The sequence below is a fragment of the Hypanus sabinus genome, chromosome 3 (genome assembly GCF_030144855.1).
Source record: "Hypanus sabinus isolate sHypSab1 chromosome 3, sHypSab1.hap1, whole genome shotgun sequence".
NCBI lineage: Eukaryota > Metazoa > Chordata > Chondrichthyes > Myliobatiformes > Dasyatidae > Hypanus > Hypanus sabinus.
In genome coordinates this window covers 116,287,016-116,308,587 of record NC_082708.1, presented here as the reverse complement: position 1 = coordinate 116,308,587, position 21,572 = coordinate 116,287,016, and the positions used below count along the sequence as shown (strand labels likewise).

General features: G+C 42.7%; 1 protein-coding gene across 1 annotated transcript in view; it reads right to left on the bottom strand.

Moving 5' to 3' along the window:
- Positions 1-21,572, bottom strand: part of LOC132391589 (hedgehog-interacting protein-like) — a 133,052-nt gene that overhangs the window by 66,419 nt on the left and 45,061 nt on the right. Inside the window, exons 4-6 of the mRNA XM_059964977.1 lie at positions 14,448-14,591; positions 5,188-5,309; positions 4,798-4,921 (exon numbers count right to left, since the gene is read on the bottom strand). Of these exons, the coding sequence (XP_059820960.1) occupies positions 4,798-4,921; positions 5,188-5,309; positions 14,448-14,591 (390 nt within the window). The remainder of the gene's footprint in view (positions 1-4,797; positions 4,922-5,187; positions 5,310-14,447; positions 14,592-21,572) is intronic.

Here is a 21,572-nt window from a genome sequence, read left to right as displayed (position 1 = left end):
TTGTAATGGGATATTATATCTGCTTGTTTCACATCTTGGCCACAGAAAATAGGTCCTTTCTGTCATTCTTGTCTAGGTCTCTCATGATTTCTACTCTCCTTGCTCTCCCAGCCTACTCAGTGTCTCCTCATAAATTTAATACTGTTGCTTGTGAACCTCCTGTGCATTAAAGTGCCAAGCTTTGTCTTCATTCTCCATGATGCAACGTGGAGGAGTGATAACATCACACATGTTGATCTCCATCTCAATGATCTCAGCTAGGGTTCTATTGTTAGTGTGTCATCAGCTTTGCCTGATTACCTATTTCAGAATGAAGATGAAAATTTAGCTCATGCTGCTCCTCCACATCTCCTGCATTTCTCTTCCAATGCTTTCTAGGCTGGAAGTTCTCACCTTTTGCTGCTTCATCTTTCTATTCAAGCTTAATCTGAACTACTAAGTCAACCAACAGTGGATATTAACATAGACTCTGTACTTGGACTGGAACTGTAACTCTATAACAACCAACTTTCCTCAAAACTTTTCATGAAAGACCGCACTGCGTGTGGTAAGACAATAAACCTGTGGGATGACATATTTTACCCTGCTTGCAGGCATTGTTAATTTTAACATATTCAAGAAATGCACATTTTATGAAATGAGAGCCTAAACAGGAGCAGGAACAGACCACACACTGATCCTTGATTAAAAATCCACTTTTACTAGTTTCCTTAATTCCGTATGAATCCAAGTCTATTGATCTTTGCTCTAAAAACAATAACTGAGCATCATTGGCCCTCTGCAGAAGAAAACTCTGAGGATTTACAATCCTGAGTGAAGAAAATTCCCCTCATCTCCATCCAAAATGGCTGACTTATCCTGAGGTTAACCCTTAGCTCTCAATCTCCACTGAGGAATGGCTTTTAATTTTCAGAGAAGGGAACAGTACGCAAGTAAAAATTATAATAGTGGTTGGAGAGAAATATTAGGTTTGTTCTAACCAGGAATGAAAAACATCAACAATGTAGGATGGGATGTTCCCGATTCCTGAAGTGATAAAATGTACAAATCATTCTGCATGTTGTGTTATATTTCAATGAGTGATTCTTTGGTGTGATACTATAGAACTTTTACTTTGGTAAAGTAACTATAATCTCTGCATTAGTGTTTTCATTTCTTTAACTTATATTCTAGATGTAATTATTTTAAATTGCTGTTTCAGGAGTAATATTGAGGTTGGTGGATACCAACACCAATGTCATGCTACAAAAACTAACAGGCACATTTGAAATTTAAAAAAAATGCTTCTAAAAAGTTACCTCCTCATTCACATAGAAGCAAAAACCTGAGATCCAAATGGCATTTAAAAGGAAATAAGTTCACAGTTTCTGTGCACTTAATTAAATCAAAACAGTGGCAGATTTGGGAAGGCTAAATCTGCCAGTTTTTTGTATAAGTGAATTTATTAACATTGGAAATAATGGATCACACACATTGTACTAGTTTAGCCCTGGTGGAGAATCTGACACCCAACTGCATTCATTGGAGATTGCAGGTCTTTGTTTTAAGTACAGTCACTTTTTGGCAGGAGAGAAATAGAAGACAGGAGAAGGAGACAGTCCTTTGGGTGGACATTTAGCTCCACCTCTAAACAAAATGTAAACCTGTTGTGATCCTTTGAAAGGGCTGCTGGCTGTATTGTTTGTCACCCAGCACAAATGGACAGACTACGCAAATTGCTTCTACAGACATTATAATTAGCACTTATGTGAATTCAACTCCGAGACAAAATTACCCCTCAAGTTGAGAACCAGGCAGTTATGGGTAATTTTTAGTAGCACTTCTACTTCTGGTAATAGAAGGATATGATGCACATTTCACTGTGAGGAATTTTAGCCACTACCTCCTGAAGTATGTTTGGCTTTGCACAAAACTTTCTATCAGTCTTGAAACTTCAACCTCACATTCAGATTTACCTCATGTTCATCAAAGCGTGAGTTAACAGTCAACACACCCAAGGGTGTGCTGGAGGCAGCCTGCAAGTCTTGTCACACATTCTGGCGCCAACACAGCATAACCTCCATGCTGGGGAGAACACAAATCAGAACATACCAGGCAACAAGCCCTGTTTCTCACTCTCACCCTCCCATGCACGTGCACACTCCTCCAACTCCAGGTCTTCTTTGGCCCCCAGCTGTGGAATTGCAGGCATGTGGCCTTCGGTTTCCCCAGAGGACTTGCTGACTCAGGAGTCGGGCCCTCAGGCCTCAACGTCTGCACTTCCAATCGACCTTTGGGCTTCAATCCGGATTGCCAATCTACCTCTGGGCCTCGATCTTCAGTGTCCGCCCGGTACTCGCCAGTGACGATGAAAGGGAACCCTGGGTGGGGACCAGAACTCCAGGCCTCAATACCCGCATCCTCCGATGATGGGACAGCGAACATTAGGTTTTGAACTCTGATCTCGCAATTTGTGCACCTAGGAGGTCACTGGCCGCCACTCCTTGCTGGTCCGCCAACATCCGACTGCTGACCTTCAAACGCGGAGAGTTAAGCATCAGCCTGTCCTCTCACTCCCCCACATCCCTGTCCCTACATCTTACCCTGATCCCTAACTCTATCCCCAAAACCATCCTTATAAACCTAAAAAACCCTAAAATCAATTACGTCTGGGCCATGATCTCAGCAGAGACTGCAGCTCAGCGTAATCTTGGTGAATGTATTTGAGGAAGTTCATAACATAAACTGCATACATGTACTTAACCTGCTCAAGTTAACATTAAAAGTGATTCATGTCCATCAGGGGAAACAGAACATAAAAATAGATATGCAGGAATGAGAACTTAACTCTAGGATATTTAGTTAATATTAAAATATAGATTACAGTGTTTTTAATAGAGAAGAGAACTAAGGAATTTGAATTGCACAGAAAGCAACAGTTATCAGACCAAGTGAGAAGATTTAGATTGTATCAAACATTTATCATTTCAACAGATTTAACAATTTAAACACATTAATAGCTACCCATTTTTGTTTATACTTTGTTGATAGTCAGAAAGTGAACAAGGAGATGGACCCTATTAGTTATTGTAATCAAGTAGATGCAAGGAACAATTGCTGTTCAGAAGTTTAACACTCTGTCTGGGAACTGGCTCTTGGCTTTACCTTCTATCTTGTTGTGAAGAACTACTGAACTGTTCCTCAGTAAAATGAGATAGACTCTCGACCTCGCAATCTAACTCTTCATGACTTTGCATCTATAGTCTACCTACACTGCATTTTCTTTGCAACTTGAACACTTTATTTTGTGCACTGTTGCTGTTTTACCTTCTATTTTACCTCAATGTACTGTTACAATGAACTAATCTGTATGAACTGTCTACAAGATTTTTGCTGTACCTTAGTTCATGTGACATAATAATAAACCAATTTATTTACCAGTTTACCACATCTCATGCTTCTAATCGCTAGGCACATTCAGTTTAGTATCTCCTTATATAGCAAACAACGTATCCCAGGAGTCAACTTCCTTTCCTCTCACGTCTCAAAGACATGCAGGCTGATAGGTTAATGGGCCACTGCAAATTGCTCCTTGTGTAATTGAGTGGTAGAATTTGAGTGAATTAATGAGAATGTGTGGATTACTGTAAATGGGTTCTTGATCGTCAATATGGTTTTGTAAGCCAAAGGGCCTGTTTCCATGTTTTACAACTAAATGACTCCATATAATACAGTATTCTGCACCAGCAGAATCAGTGTTCTTGTAACAGCATCATTAGGTAACCTGAGAAAGAAAAGGATCTTGCCTATATCACAGTATAGGAAAATTAAACAGATATTTGATAGCTAAGGCAAATCTGTGAAAAGAATTATTTAATTCACAAACATCATCTGATACACATGATATAATAAGAGTGATCCTACTTTGATACTAGAAATCCCCAAACTATTTGCTGAAAAAGAGAGGAATGAGTCTGCCAATCACACACTGGAGAGAAAAACATCCATAACAGGAAACTTCCAGAGATAATAATTTAAAATGCTAATCTTCACTGGAAAAATAAGCAGTACTGAATGGAAGCCAGCATGGACTTGTCAAAACAAACTCGGTTTCATTGTTAATCTCTCTCTAAAATGCAAGTAATGGAAAGAGCCGATTAAGGTAGTGCAATTGATTTTCATAGAGACTTGCAGAAGGCGTTTGATAAAGTACTTTTAGACATAGGCAGAATTGAAATGCAAGATAACAAAAGAGACATGGATGGGTTGAGTTGTTCTCCAATCTTGGCAAGTTACTTGCAAAATTTTCATCACCATGTGAGGAGACATCATCAGTGCATTAACAGAAATGCTTGAGTGGATGCCTGATTAGCCCCTTCAATGTAAGACATTCTTCAACTTTATAACTATTTATACTACGTCAAAGTTATGGCAATAATAAAACCTAGGCTATTACAGGGAATACCACAGTACCGCTCCTCAAGCCATCAAATCATTGCTCATCAACTGATGTGTTAATTTCTATATCAGCTCGCTGGGATATGAGATTTTGTTCTATCTTTAATAATCTAAGACACTTCAATCAGATCATTCCCTATCATATGTACACAAGACAGTACAAGCCTAGTCAGAGACATCCATTCTCATAATGTAATAACTTTAAACCTCATATAATTCAGAAACTCTGTTCAATACATTCTTCTTTGAACTTTAGAGAATTCTCCATAAACATGAATGAAATGCATTTTATTTGCTTACAGTAGCAAGTGCATATCAGATTACTGAGTGGGTGACTTCATGCAAATTCTTCACACATACCCATTCCGGTCTCCAAAAATGTAATTTCCAAAAAGTCTTCTAGACTGGCATCCTCTGTATATAAAGCCCCCCACTAAAGGACTGTGACTGGAAGACTTAAATTCAACCGCTGGAGGCTCTGTTTCTGGAAGAAAGAGACAATAGAAATCAGAAATATATTTGCTTTCCTGGCATTAACCATGTAACGTTCTGGGTGTGTGTGTTGGGGGGGGGGGGAAGGGAGAATCATACTTGAATGAATTGTCTGTAATTTTAATTACAATATCAATTGATAACATTTAATATTCTTACATTTATAAATGACTAATTCTTAAGTAATTTCAGGTCATACATATCGTATTTACGAGCAGCTGTTTAAAGCAGCAATCACGTTTTGAGATTAATAATTACCATAATCTTTTCCTCTTGTTATCTTGATTATTCTTCCTGATGATTTATTCCAAGTATTTGATTCCGAACAAAGTATGGTCAGATTGCCATTGGAGTCCCTGAGATGTTGATCCACTGCGCACCTATGTAAAACCAATACAGGATTCAGGAATACTTCTGAGGGGAAAGTAATGATTTGAAATATACTTGATTTAGCTTAGCATTAGTACTTATGCCTGCTTTTATATATTTAGAAGTCCAGCATGGTAATTGGCCCTTCTGGCTCAATTACAACCATGTGACCAATTAACCGACTAACCGGTACGCCTTTGGGATGTGGGAGGACCCGGCAGAAACTCACAGTGTCAGGGGGAGAATGTTAAATCTCCTTACAGAGAGTGGCGGAATTGAACCTGGGTCGCTGGTGCTGTAACAGTGTTACACTGACCGCTATGCCACTGTGGCATCCACGGTATTGTAGAATATGTTACCGTATTCCCAGTCAGTAACAAAGATCAAGAAACTAGTGTGAACGATATATTTAGCAATTCAACATTTCATGGCTATGGCGTCCTGACGAAGGGTCTCGGCTCGAAACGTTGACAGTGCTTCTCCCTCTAGATGCTGCCTGGCCTGCTGCGTTCCACCAGCATTTTATGTGTGTTGTTTTGAATTTCCAGCATCTGCAGATTTCCTTGTGTTTGCTCATGGCTATTCGCCTTTTTCTCTTTTAATTTGGCATTTGTTGCTAATTTCCAGGGACTTTGTTAGAAAAGATTTGCCTTTAGGAAATAGGGATCATTAAGTGTAATTCACTTAGGTGATGTCACGATAATACACGGTACACTTTGCACTGGCAACCAGGTGGATTCGCTACAGCACTGAACTGTCTCTGTGGCTGTGGCCTGCAGCCATCGGACTCCTGGGCTGACTTCACTCACCTCAACACTGAACTGTCTCTGTGGCTGTGGCCTGCAGCCATCGGACTCCTGGGCTGACTTCACTCACCTCAACACTGAACTGTCTCTGTGGCTGTGGCCTGCAGCCATCGGACTCCTGGGCTGACTTCACTCACCTCAACACTGAACTGGCTCCGTGGCTGTGATCTCACTACCGGAGACTCTGCGGTTAATGCTCTGTCTGTTATCTGTTTATTTCTTTATTATTTGCACAATTTTGTTCTTTTTTTCACACGTTAGGTGTCTGACTGTCTTTGTTGCGTGGATTTGTTTAATGGGTTCTACTGTGTTACGTTATTCTGTGGCTGCCTGCTAGGAGCCGAATCTCAAGGTTGTATATAGTATACACAGTTCAATAATAAATGTACATCTTTGATACATCTCCTTTCCTAACATTACACCAAAATCTGTTGACATAGCTTGTGCTGAGAAGATTGGGGAAATTAAATTTCTCTCAGTATGAAATAATAAAAGGTAGGTTGGCTTTCACCAAACTCCCATTCACGTTAATAAATACAAAACACCCCAACATTTAAAAGCAAGACACTTCTAATTCCTTGAACGTCAGGGATAAAAAAAAAATCACATTCACTACTTATTGCATTACTTATTTAACTCTTCAACATATGTATACTTACTGCATTTCAATTTTATTGCCCCTATTATTATGTATTGTATTGTACTGCTGCCACAAAGACAACAAATTTCACAACATATGCCAGTGATATTGAACCTGATTCTGATTCTAATATCTACTGAGTTTGTGGTGATCCATATGTTGTTCCGATAAAAAAGATTTATTCTTTGCTTGGTCTTCTGTTGATCCCACTGGGAATTACACCATGGCTCTGAGCTAATGGGCTCACCATTCCAGTAGAATCTACCTATCCCTGTGTTAGTGAATAGCTCCCCACACTTGTTCTCAGATTACATTGGAATAGGATTTGAAGCTTATAACCCTTCTGTCTCCATTCATAATACAATAGAACAACTTCATTCACTGATGTTCATTTCGGGCATGGTAAAGTAAGGGGCTGGATTAATGGGTTAAAATAAGAAGAAATAAGTACAAATCACAACATGGCAGCTCAAGAATCAGAATTCAATTTTTAAAATCTGTAAAAAAAAAAGCTAATCTCAGTAAACTTAGCCACAATTGTACAGACTGTGAAAATCTAACTGACACTCTGATGGTCATGAGGAGGGAATACTCCCATATTTATGCTGTCTGGATTTATATGTAACAATATAAAATCACGAAAATTCTTTACCACTACCCAAAACTGCTGCAAATGGATCTTTAAAACATTGGGAATCAGGTTTGTCTGTGCCCAGAAGGCCTTTGGAACAGTGGTCGCGTCCACTGAAATGCACCTCAGGATATCAAGAGTGGTCATCACAGCCAAACAATGTGTGGTTTCAGGTAATTTCTTCTACAGTTCAGGTATTATTTTATATTTAAACTGTTCCCTGAGTTACGCTGCTTATCCAGGATGCACCTGTTTTTGCTTCATCTCTTTCATGATTCAGGATGTTCTGAATTGCCTCACAGCCAATTAAATATATTTGAGATGTGTAACATGTGAGAAGCTTATTATTCAATTCAATGTTAAACAAGGAATATCATTTCTCTCTTTCAGAATTTAATCTGCAGATTAAATGGACAACAAACATTTTCTTCCAAGATTTTTGGCATCTTTGCTGCACTTGAAAAATAATTTCTAACAACTTTCAAAGGGCAATGAGAAGGACATTGCTTACTGTTCCTTGAAGTTACAGGTTTGGATGTGTTCCTGTAATGTTTTTTAACTCCAAAACACAAAACTAATCAAAGAAAAAATATGGGGTCAGGATAAACCTGCATGCAGTTGTCTTTTACTTTACTGGTGTAATGATGTATGCCATTCATGTACAGTAATGAATTATATAAACCACAAAGAGTGATTAATCAAATAATATATTTCCTATATTACTGACATTTTAAATACACACCAGTTCTCTAAGTGATCCATCAACAGTGTGTGTGTGTGTGTGTGTGTGTGTGTGTGTGAAGGCTGGTCACGTGGTCTGCTGGTTCTCTCAATGGCCACATAATCAGAATCTGGGAGAGACCGAGGTCTCCTGGCAGAGGCATGAAAAAGTGATGGAAAAATTAATAATGATTACAGCAAGTGGAGATGTGTTCCAGTATACCAAAGGATTATAGCACTGTGCCAAAGAATACTGTTTCTAAGAATCTAAAGAGGCAAGCTAATATTAAGATTTTTGGAAGTGTAGGAGATCAAGTATTTCAGGGAAAGTTACAAAAATCACTAACTACTCTGGGCCCATTGAAACTGTAATTACAGGTTGCCGCAGTGCCAAGAGTAGAAAGGAATGGGTTAAAATAGTATAAGCTTTTCAAATATGTATGTACATCTACACTACTTTACCTAAAAGCAGTTCAGTTTGTTGTGAAAATTCAGAATGCTTATAAAGATTAGAATGTTTCAAAACATGGAACGAACAATCTGAAACAAATTCAAGTTTTGAAAAAAGAAGTCAGTCATTAAACCTACTGAGTTAAGTGAACTGTTGAGGCAAGGATTCATCCATTTGAACACCAACCAGCAACTAATATCTTGAAAAACTATAATATAAAATAAAAAACAAGACACCTTCCTACTATTTTTTGTAAAAGACAAGGATGGAAAATTGGTTTTTGATGTTGAAGCTGCTTTTCATGTCTGTACTTTTTTTTCCAGATAGTAAATTTAATTAGTATCTTAATCTGGATCCCTTACAATCACATCCATTCTTACTTCAACCTTCTCTGGTCCTACAATCCTCGGAGATTTTCACAATCCTCCAATTCTAATTCTCCAGGACTTTCCACCATCACACTTCTCACTTACAGGTGCTTTCAACTGTATAAACATTATCCTGCAGGCTGCTTGGACTTCTAAAAGCCAAAAAGATAAACTGTATGCAGTAGAAAGAAAATGGAAAATATTGGGAAAATTCAACGTCAATTAACACTTGCAGAGACAGAAGCAAAGGTAACACTTCAGATTAATGATTCTCCATTATATTTCACGATGCTTTTTGAATTATCTTGATGTTACTTGTCTCACCACAGACTATTTTGTATTAACCAAACTTGATGGTCCAGAAATTACCTAATGAGTAAAAATAATTTTGTTCAACTCTTTAGGGTATCTAAATGGTCTGAGTCACAGAATGTGTAATATATTACAATTCTAAGCATAGTATGAGTTAGATCCAAAGATCCAAAGTACATTTATTATCAAAGTATGTACACAGTGGACAACCCTGAGAATCGGCTTGCCCTCAGCCAGCCATGAAATGAAGAAAACCATGAAACCCATTCAAAGAAAAATATCAAATACCCAACATGCAAAAAAAGAACAAATTGCATAAACAGGAAAAAAATGCGTGCAAAACAGAGAATATAAAACCCCAAGAGACACCGTTATCAAGAGTCCAGGCATATTCAGTCCAGCTCAGTTCAGACTAACCCGATGCTGCATCCTCAAAGTCAAAGTACACTTATTATCAAAGTATGTATACTTTATACATCCTTAAAGGCAGCTACAAAACAAAGAAACCTAATAGAACCCATTAAAACAAAAGAAAACCATTAGACACCCAATGTACAGAGAAAAAGAAAGCTAAGCAAACAATAAAAATAAACCAATAGTATTCAGAACTGAAGTGAGTTCACACGGTGATAATTGCAGGCCACAGCCACAGTTCGGTGCAGAGATGAGTAAATTGTGCGGAGGAACGTGTTAGCTGTGGGCCGCAGAGGCCAGTCCATCTCGATCAAAATCGCACAAAATTTGCAAAAAAAAAAGCAACACAAAAACAGTGAATTGGGTGTTATATCTCAGTTATCAGCAGCCTTTGCAACTGCTCTCCTTCAGGCCAAAAGGAATGAAGAGGAGTGTGAAGGGGACTGTCATGTATGTGCTCCTGATGGAAGGGTTCGGGCTCCTGGATTAAAGAAGAGAAACTCGCTCCCATAAAAGGAGGCACCATTAATCCTGCCCCTTACTTTACCACGGCTAACCCGGCTCTTTGTGACATAGGAGCAGACACTTATATTTTGGGACTTCTGATGCTGGGTGTTTGACTTGAAACATTTCCCTGTTTCTTTTTCCTTAGATGGTGCCCGAGTTGCTAAACATTTCCAGCAGTTATTACTCTATGGGCGAGGCCTGTTTCTGCACTTGAAGGCTGCTCCACTCAAACTGTTCACTCACATTAGAAAACCACAAGAGCGACATCAACCATATACTGCATGCTGCATGGTTCAATTTAAATGTGTTCTCAATATGTTAAACACATGGAGAAAAGCACTACTATGCCCAGTTATATGCTTAGCATGGATGGAGATGGAGATAGATTCCAAGCATAGTGCATCAATATGTTGTCCTTCAGTAACTTTCCAGACGGTCCACATTTTACATTTTACATACAGAAGTCATTCTAGTTATCATGCCAAATGAATTGAGCAATACCACTACAATACAGTGAGCGCTAACTTATAGGAGTACTGAATTAAAGGGCAAATGCATTATTTGATCACTGGGGATAGAAGCTTATGTTAAGACTGTAACTTACATTAACTTTCTTCATGGCTCAAAATCATACTCAGTTTATTTGGAAAAGTCTGTAATATGAGGCTATACGACCAAATAAATTTTAAGCCTTGCAGCAAGACTATAAAAAGGACTATCCCAGAACTGACCACAGTGCAACACACTTACTAGCCTCCTACAGTCAACTAACGTTCACAGAAAAGCTATAGGGAGTGCGTGCCTTTCGTAAGTGTTCATAATATTGGTTCCATCTCTTAAACTGTCAATGATTTTGGCAATTAAAAAGCAAAATTTAGTTCTCTCTCTCACTGTCCCTCCCTTCCTTCGAACTTCAACCTTCAGGCCTAAATGGAACCAGACGCTGATGTCCCAGAGGAGGCAGCATTTTGTTCACAGCCAGGAAGGCAACCACTAATGGGCTGGGGTCACAGCAAAAAAACACCTCCCAGCACCAGAGTGCTGATGTAGGACTGCTGTTAGTTTCAAAGATGATTTCATGCTCTTACAATTTTCTTGCAGTGGCCAGAAAAGCTGGGCATTCCACATGTAAACACCAGGCTGAGATGAATAGTTAGAATTTATGTTGCCTGTTTTAGCCCATGCAGTACAGGTAGAGCTTGTACTGTGGTTTTGCCATCATCTTGAAGGCATCTCAGTAGGAAGGCAAACAAAAGTTTTGCTATTGATTACTGTCTCTGTTTCTTAATGCTGCTAAGATTCTATCTACTGTTTGGCCTCGATTTGTAATTAACACAGTCTTAGAGAAGCAGTGGGCCATACAGACATCTATCTTAAATATAAATGAAGCAAATCAAACAGCAATAAAAGAGGAAAACCAAGAGCATGAGAAAAGACTGAGTAAATGTAAAAAGAAATCAAATGCAGATATATTCTGGATCTATAGATACACGCGAAAGGGCTTGTAAGAATGGAGGCTTGACCAATGAAACCAAAAATAGATTATGCTAGTAGGGTGATTATGGCTGAGGTACTAAATGAGACCTTACCACCACTCTTCACCAAGGGAGGAACCCTGCTGGAATCTCAGCAGAGGATTTAGTTGGATAAAGAGGAGGTACCAGAAAGGCTGGCTCCATTTAAAGTGGATCCACTGCCTGGAAAACTGAGGGAAGGAAGGAGGTTGCAGAGACCCAGGGCATAATCTTCCAAACATCTAGAAATTCCAGGTGGCACTGATGACCAGAAATTTGTAGATTTTACACCTCTGATAAAAAAAAAAGCTGTAATTGTATTCCAGTGAGTTTAACTATGGTGGCGGGGAGAATAGTAATCAGGAAAGCAATTAGCAGTCAGTTGTACTATTAAATTAATTAGAAAAAGCCTGGATGGATTTTGAATGGAAAGGCGACTTCATAGCTTTTTTGGTGAAGTAACAGGGAACATATATGTAGGAAATGCAGTTACTGTGTGTACACACTTTCCAAAATGCATTTGATGAGCTGACACGTGTGAGTCTTCTCAACGAGATGGAAAATCATGCTGTAGCTAAGGAAGAAAGCTGGCTAAGTAACAAGATATAAACTACAGGCAGTCCCCAGGTTACGTACGAGCTCCATTCCCGAGTCCGTCTTTAAGTCGGATTTGTATGTAAGTCGGAACAACAACATCCGGTATTATTTGGTGTCGGTTAGTCAAACGTTTGTCTTAGTATATAGTATATATTTTACCTTTCTATGCATATAAAGCACTTAAGAAACGTATGTATTCCAATAATTAAACCACTGCGTTGCTTAGTAATAATTGTAGCTTTCATCGGGGCAGGGCCTTTCACATGCTCCATTATTCTCAATTTATCTGTTATCCTTTAAAATTGTTCTGATCGTTGACCAACTGTAGCCTAACGCCTTTCCAATGACCGATGTGTTTCATCTCTTTCCAAACGCTTTATTATTTCCACCTCATTTTCAATCGCGATCACTTCCCGTCAATGGAACAGAAACACTGCGGGCAGCGGGTCCCGAGCTCCGCTGGGTCCTAAGGTCTACCACACTGAGATAGGCTAAATGGGACAAGTGGGGGCTGTGTTGGGTTTGGGTATTTTATCCTCCACAATATTCTGTGTGGGAATTTAAACTGGAGGTGGCAGTGTTTTTTTTTACAAGGTCGAGTTGCGAGCTCGACATCAACCCGGCACGGATGGTACGGGAGTCACTGGATCGACATCAACCCGGCACGGGAGCTGTCTGTCACTGGATTGAACTCGGGAACTTCCATTCTCGAGCCTGGCACTGATCTCACTGCGCCACCAGCCGACTGGAATGGGGGGGTGGGGTCAGGGTGAATCTTACTAAGAAAAATTTAAGCCAAATACAAAGTTAAACACTCAACACAGTGTCAACGGCAACGACTTAAAATGGCGGATGGCGTTGTGATTTGACTTAAAATGGTGGACGGCATTCTCCTTCCTCAGTTCATAAGCACGAGTTGTCTGTAAGTCGGACGTTTGTAACTTGGGGACTACCTGTAGTAGTAAAATATTGTTTCTCAGGTTCACTGAAGCGTACAGAGGAGTTCCTGGGACATAGTACCATGACTGTGGTTTACTCTAAAAGCAAACTAATAAGTTGGACGGGTGCACAGTGCAATATTTCCATATTTACAGATAACAGAATATTTGATGGTATTCTGAAATATGAGGAGGGTAGTAGTAGATTCAATGGCGACATAGACAGGCTGATGGGATGGGCAAGTACGGGGAAGATGAAATGTGATCCTAAGAAATGCACAGATTTACATTTTGGTATGTAGAATGAGAAGAGAGAATGCTATGTATATTCCAAAATTCTAAATGTGTGAGAGATCCGGTATATATAAACACAGTTCATTAAAAGGGGCAGAGTAGATTGAGAATATACTTCAAAGTACATTTATTATCAAAGTATGCATGATTTCTACAACTCTTGAGAGTTGTCTTCCCCGCAGACAGCCATGAAACAAAGAAGAACCGTGGAAGCCTTTCAAAGAAACAAAACATTGACTCTCCTCCTCCCACCCTCCCTGCGCAAAAAAAAAACAAAAATTGCTCAACGGCAATAAGAAATGAGTGCAAACACAGAATCAAAAGGCATATTTTAGTTCAGCAAAGTGCTCATCATCTGCAGATTGCCCCGACTCAAATTCATCCAAACCAGCAGCAAAAATAAGGAGTGACCAGAAACTGAAACACACCATGAAAATGAATTGAGAGTCCACAGTCCATATTAAAGAAACATACAGAATCCTGGGCTTTATAAGTAGAGGGATAGAGAAGAACAGCAAGGAACTTACACTAGAAAAGGCTTTGCAGAAGGTCTGAAGTGACCCAGCAAAATTATTCCAGAGGTTAGTAACTTATGTTACTAACTTAGGCCAGATAGAGTTGTTCTGCAATAGAGACGGTCATGAGGGGGAGCAGATGGAAAATTTTAAAATGATGGTAGATTGAGATAGAGTAGATACAGAGAAACTGTTGCAATTGACAGAGACGACGGGACTATAGGTGATTGATAAAAGAACCAAAATGACACGATAGAGAAGATAGTCTTTACACAGTAAATGGTTAGGAACTGGGTAAAGTACTGAAACATTTTTTTTGGATACAAGTTGAATCTGGTTCCTTTGCATTGTATTTGACCATGCAACAGGTTCATTGCAAACTGGTTTATGCATTTCAACGACAGTAATTGAGTTTATTTGTAGGATCTTTAAACACACTCACCTGCCTGGATTATGAAGCCCATGTGCAAATATTTCTGGTGGTTGATTGCTGCTATTAAAGTAAGGATTGCTTCTGGGAATGGAATAAGGTGCACTGCAGGAATCTGTATCCACATTGATTCGAAGCACAGACCCTGTAAAATCACTGAAAGGATTGCAGAAAAATATTAGAAAAGAAAATTATTCTGTCAAGGAACAAATAGTATTCAGAATTTCTCAAATTTAAAAACATCATATATTCAGTTAACTTGCCAAGCCCACAGAACTGAATCTGAGACCTTTCACTTTGATTACTGTACTTCTTCACTTAGAAAATAGCAATGCGAAAATGCACATGTGGCAACTTCTCCCTCCCTTCTTTTCCTGTCCTGAAGAAGGGTCTCGGCTCTGATGCACCATCAATAACTCACACTGAGACGTAAGGCGAGATATCGGCTTTTATTGACTGGAAGAAGGAACCAGGAGTGAATGTCCATCATACTAAGTCCTGGAGACTGAGCTGAGCATAAGGCCTCAGATCGCCTTTATACAGGGGCCTGTGGGAGGAGCCACAGGAGCAGTCAGCAAGGGGCGTGTCCACACAGGCAGTTCACCACATTCACCCCCCCCTTTGTTTAAAAGAGTCCCCATGTGGCGAAGTTTCTTACAAGTCAAGTCTATCAGGCGGTCGAATCTGACGCTGCGATCTACGTAGCACCGGCTGTGATCGCATGGATGCCGGCGACATTGGTGATTGCACAGGGGATGGAGGCTGCGCTTGTTCCTGCCCACTAGGCGCCGGTGATCCCTCACGCATGTGCGAGGCGCCTGGTATAAATGCGTACGAAATGCCCGGTATACAAGTGTCGTGAGGAGTCTGTGTAGGGCCTGGTGAGTACGGTGTCACCTCTGGTGCAGGGTTCACAGTTACCGGAGAGCCTTCAGGGTAGTGGTCTGCTGCACCTGCGGGTGCCAGGTCGCGGATGGAGACCGTGTCCTCCCGCCCATCAGGTAAGACCACGTAAGCATACTGGGGGTTCGCATGTAGAAGGTGAACCCTCTCTACCAGCGGGGAGTATTTATTGCTCCTCACATGTTTCCGGAGCAGCACTGGCCCCGGGGATGTCAGCCAAACTGGTAGGGTGGTCCCAGTGACAGACTTCCTGGGAAAAGAGAATAGGCGTTCGTGAGGGGAGGCATTGGTGTACGTACATAACAGAGAGCGGATAGTGTGCAGTGCCTCAGGGAGGACCTCCTGCCATCGAGAGACTGGCAACCCTTTTGACTTAAGGGCTAAAAGTGTGGCCTTCCACACTGTGGCATTCTCCCGCTCCACCTGGCCATTACCCTGGGGATTATAACTCGTGGTCCGACTGGTAGCAATGCCCCTAGCTAGCAGGTACTGGCGCAGCTCGTCACTCATAAAGGAGGACCCTCTATCGCTGTGGATATAGCAGGGATACCCGAACAGAGTGAAGAGCTGGCGCAGGGCTTTTATGACGGACGTGGCAGTGGTGTCGGGGCAGGGGATGGCAAAGGGGAACCGTGAGTGCTCGTCGATAACACTGAGAAAATAGACATTGCGGTCAGTGGAGGGAAGGGGGCCCTTAAAATCAACACTCAGTCGTTCAAAAGGGTCGGGTGGCCTTGACAAGTTGTGCCGTGTCAGGACGGTATAAGTGCGGTTTGCACTCAGCGCAAATTTGGCAGTCCCTGGTCATCGTCCTGATGTCCTCCAGGGAGTATGGCAGGTTCCGAGCTTTCACAAAATGGTAAAATCGGGTGACTCCCGGATGGCAAAGTTGTGCATGAAGGGCGTACAGCTGGTCAAGCTGTGTGCTGGCACATGTTCCCCGGGATAGGGCATCAGGGGGCTCATTGAGCCTTCCAGGCCGGTACAGGATATCATAGTTGTAGGTGGAGAGTTCTATTCTCCACCGCAAAATCTTATCATTTTTGATTTTGCCCCGCTGTTGGTTGCTGAACAGGAACGCAACCGAGCGCTGGTCGGTCAGCAAGGTGAACCTTTTGCCAGCGAGATAGTGCCTCCAGTGCCTAACAGCCTCCACTATGGCCTGGGCTTCTTTCTCCACCGCGGAGTGCCGAATTTCGGAGCCTTGGAGGGCGCGAGAAAAGAATGCTACTGGTCTGCCTTCCTGATTGAGGGTAGCAGCCAGAGCAAAATCGGAGGCGTCACACTCCACTTGGAAGGGAGCGGTCTCGTCCACCGCATGCATCGTAGCTTTGGCAATGTCCCCTTTAATGCGGCTGAAGGCCGCGCAGGCCTCAGCAGAGAGGGGAAACGAGGTAGACTTGACCAGGGGGCGTGCCTTGTCTGCATAATGGGGGACCCATTGGGCGTAATAGGAAAAAAAAACCCAGGCATCGTCTGAGGGCCTTGAGAGTGGTGGGAAGAGGGAGTTCTAACAGGGGGCGCATACGGTCAGGATCAGGGCCAATAACCCCGTTTTCCACGACATACCCAAGTATAGCAAGGCGGATGGTTCCAAACACACACTTGTCCCTGTTATAAGTAAGGTTCAGAGCTGCGGCCACTTGGAGAAATCGTTGGAAGTTGGCGTTGTGATCTGGCCTGTCGTGACCACAGATGGTGATGTTATCCAGATAGGGAAATGTGGCCTGCAGTTGGTACTGGTCCACCATCCGGTCCATTTCCCTCTGGAAGACCGAGACACCATTCGTGACACCCAAAGGGACGCGCAAGAAGTGATAGAGCCTGCCGCCCGCCTCGAAGGCGGTGTAGGGGCAGTCCTCTGGGCAGATGGGGAGCTGGTGATAAGCGGATTTCAGATCTATTGTCGTGTACACCTTGTACTGAGCTATCTGGTTGATCATATCCGCGATGCGGGGTAGGGGGTACGCGTCAAGCTGCGTGAACCTATTGATGGTTTGACTATAGTCCACCACCATCCTATTTTTCTGCCTAGTCCGAACAACAACCACCTGGGCCCTCCAAGGGCTTGAGCTTGGCTCAATGATCCCCTCCCTGAGCAGCCGCTGCACCTCCGACTGAATGAAGGCCCTGTCCCCCGCGCTGTACCGCCTGCTTTTAGTTGCCACAGGCTTACAGTCAGGGGTCAGGTTGGCGAACAGCGGTGGGGGAGGGACCTTGAGGGTGGAGAGACTGCAAGTGGTGTCGGTAGCACAGCTGTTGGCATGGTTCTGGATGGGATGTGTGTGCCCGTGTGTGTGTGTGGTCAGTAGTGATGAAGTCCCACAGAACTGAGGATTCCGGACAGTGAGTGGTGGGAGGGGCCCGTCATACACCATAGTCACACTTTCGAGATGGCTCTGGAAGTCCAGCCCCAATAGCACAGGTGCGCACAGATTAGGCATGACCAGTAGCGCAAAGTTCCGATATTCTGTGCCTTGCACCACCAAAGTCGCTACACAACCCGCCCGGATGTCTGCGGAATGCGACCCAGAAGCCAAATGGAACCTCCGACTTACCAGCCGCGTTGCAAGTCCGCAGCGTTGCACTGTGTCCGGGTGAATAAAACTCCCAGTGCTGCCCGTGTCAAACAGGCATCTAGTCCTGTGCCCCTCCACCCGGATGTCCATCATGGACCTTGCAAGCTGGTGTGGGGCGCTTTGGTCGAGAGTTACAGTGGCCAAAGTTGAATCGCCGTCTTGGTGCCCGGTAAGCATCGGAGGGCTGGGGGCGGGGCGTGCTGACGCCGACAAAGATGGCCGCCCACATCCGGGCATGCAAGATGGCGGCCCCCACGTTTCACCTGCAGCGCTGCACTCCGCTCGAGGTTGAGACTTACAGACCTTGGCGAAATGGCCCTGCTTTCCGCAGCTGGAGCAGGTCGCTTCTCGCGCTGGACAGCGTTGTCGAGGGTGTTTTTTATGGCCACAGAAAGAACAAAGCACAGGCTTCCGACGGGCTGCCGCTGTGGTCGGGTTAGGTGAGCTCGTGGAATCGCGACTGGCAGCGGCGTTGGCGAATTCGCTCCCGGGAGCCGGCGGTGGCGGGGTCTGAGGTGTCCACGGAACCGGTGGGGAATCGCGCGACTGGACAGCGTCGGCGTAGTGCAGCGCAGCTTCCAGAGCATTGGCCGTCTCCATCGCTGAGCTTAAGGTAAGGTCGGCATTTTCCAGCAGTCGCTGGCGCATGTACACTGACCTCAATCCCGTCACAAAGGCGTCTCGCACCAGCAGCTCCGCATGCTGTTCTGCCGTGAGCGTCTTGCAGTCGCAAGCTCGGACGAGTGTCTGTAGTGCTCGGAGAAACTCAGCGCACGATTCGCCAGGCCGCTGTTGCCGGGTAGCTAAACGATGTCTTGCGTAGACGGTGTTCACCGGCCGCGGGTACTGTCTTTTGAGGGCGTCCAGTGCCCCATCGTAGGTCGGCAGGTCCCGGATAATGAAGTAAACTTTGGGGGTGACCCTCGAGAGTAGAATTCTGTGCATAACGGCGGGGTCAGTTGCACGAACCTCCTCCAAGTACGATTGGAAGCATGCAAGCCAGTGTTCAAAAGCGAGAGCTGCGTCAGGGTCTTGAGGGTCCAAATCCAACCGGTCCGGACGCAAAACGGTTTCCATGTTTTAAAACTTCCAGTCAATAAAATTGATGCACCATCAATAACTCACACTGAGACGTAAGGCGAGATATTGGCTTTTATTGACTGGAAGAAGGAACCAGGAGTGAGTGTCCATCATACTAAGTCCTGGAGACTGAGCCGAGCGTCAGGCCTCAGATCGCCTTTATACAGGGGCCTGTGGGAGGAGCCACAGGAGCAGTCAGCAGGGGGCGTGTCCACACAGGCACATAGTTCACCACAGGCCCGAAACGTCGACTGTTTACTGTTCTCCATAGATGCTGCCTGGCCTGCTGAGTTCCTCCAACAATCTGTGTGTGTTGCTTTGGATAAAAGGTTATTCTGAATGGCATTCCTTCACAATAAGGTTGTTGGATAACAGCATGGAAACAGCTGCCGATGATGATGCCAATTTAAACTAATCTTATCTGTTTGCACATAGTCTATATCCCTGTTTACATGCCTGCCTAAATGTTTCTTACATGTTGCTTTTGTATCTGTTTCCATCACGTTTCCTGGCCGTGCATTCCAAGCAACTATGTAAAAAAAAACCTGCCTTGCAAATCTCTCCTCTTATCTTAAGGCTACGCCATCCTGTATTAGACATTTCCATAAGACCATAAGACACAGGAGCAGACTGGGCCATTTGGCCCATCGAGTCTGCTCTGCCACAGATCATGGCTGATTTATTTCCCCTGCCTTTCTCCTGTAATGATTGATGCCCTTAATAATCAACCTCCGCTTCAAATATACCCACTGACTTGGCCTCCACAGCTGGTTGTGGCAGGACATAATAGAGTAGGTAGTTAGGCTCTTTCCCAGGATGCTTCTAATCCTGGCAAACAGTGTCAACTTACCCTATTCATGCCATTTGTAATTTTGCATACTTCTATCAAGTGAACCGATTAGCTTCTGCCTCTCCAGAGAAAACAATGCTGTTTTGTCCAAGTTCTCTTTGATAGCAAATGCAGGCATCCTGGTCGACCTCTTGACCATCTCCAAAGTCTCCATATCCTTCCTGTGATGCAGTGATGCGAGCAGGATGCAATAATCCAACTGTGGCCTCACCAAAATTCTGTACAGCTGCAACTTTGCTTCCCAACCAATACATATAACAAAATAAGTAGTGTTAAAAGAGAGAAAAATAGAAGTAGTGTTTATGAATTCATTGCCCACTCAGAAATATGATGGTGTAGGGGAAGAAGCAGCTCCTGAAACATTGAGTGTGTATCTTCAGGCTCTTGTATGTCTTCTTTGATGGTAGCAATGAAGAGGGCATGTCCTAGGTGATGGGTTCCTTCATGATGATAACAATAACAACGGTGATGTGAAGAAACAATAAACTCTTCTAAGCTTCTTGAACTAGCTGGAAATGTTTCGCACTCTCAGTGGGGGATACATTTACATCATGTCTTACCACATTCTCAAGATTATCCCATGTTTTTTTAAAATTATTTAGTTTTGAAATAGACACAACAGTCAAATTATGCAGGTCAGGCCCTTAGTTCAACATCTGTGATAATGCACTAGACTTCATTTCTCTGACCAGATTTAATTTTCAGCTGGTGGTCTATTTGAATTTAGGCAACTTCAGCTAACTGCTACTTAACAACTGAATGATTACCAGTAGCAATCCCATCCTCTCTGTCTTCTGGTTGTATAAGGTCTCGGGGGTTATCCTTTTGATGTAATTTCTCCTCACATTAAAGTTAGGAGGCAAGGCAGGAGGTAGCTAGCTAAATGAAATTGATCATTTGATAGGAATTAACTTGTGTGTTAAAATTAAAGAATGCCACAGACTCAGGCTCATCGTGCTTTTCTTCGGCTCAATGAAGAAGTTATTTTAGTCCCATTCCTCTCCTCTTTCTTCGTCACTTACCTGCATCTACCATTGTTCCATTCTGCTCCATTACAACTCAAATCACAAAAAACTATACTCTCAAGTTTCATTTTCTTCTTATCTTAAACCTGTACCTCAGGTTGCCAAATATCATTGCTTAAATGTTGGGGGATGCACTCATCTTTGGCACCTATTTCTCCTCATTTTGTTTTAATAATTTATGGGGTATAAACTTCATTGGCAAGCCGGCCTTCAAAGCCCATCTCCAATTGCCCTTTAAACTCCATGTCTTGCTAGGGCGTTTCCAATGAGTAGTTAACAGTTGAGCATTTTGCTGTGTGTTGGAGTTGTAAGCAGGCTCATCCTGGGTAGAAACTAGTGGGTTTCCTCCCTTAAACAACTTTGAGTGGGTTTTAAGTATTTTTTAAAGTGTGTTTTTAAGATAAACCTGGAATAAAAAAGAACTATTCTCAGTATTGGTGACCACTTAGGGACTATTACTGAGAATAGTTCCTTTATTCCAAATTTATTTAAAGAATTGTATTTTATTTCCCTAGGTAAGAATTAGACTCTTGTCCATAATGTAAAACTGTGCTACCTATTTAAGTTCTACAGCTTCAATTTTGACAACATGCCTATTTTAAAAACTTCATTAAATGACAGTTGAAAATCCATTTATAGATACACTAAGCACACTACCCTCCTTATTAAACCATCAGAAAAATTAATCTCGTCGGTTGAC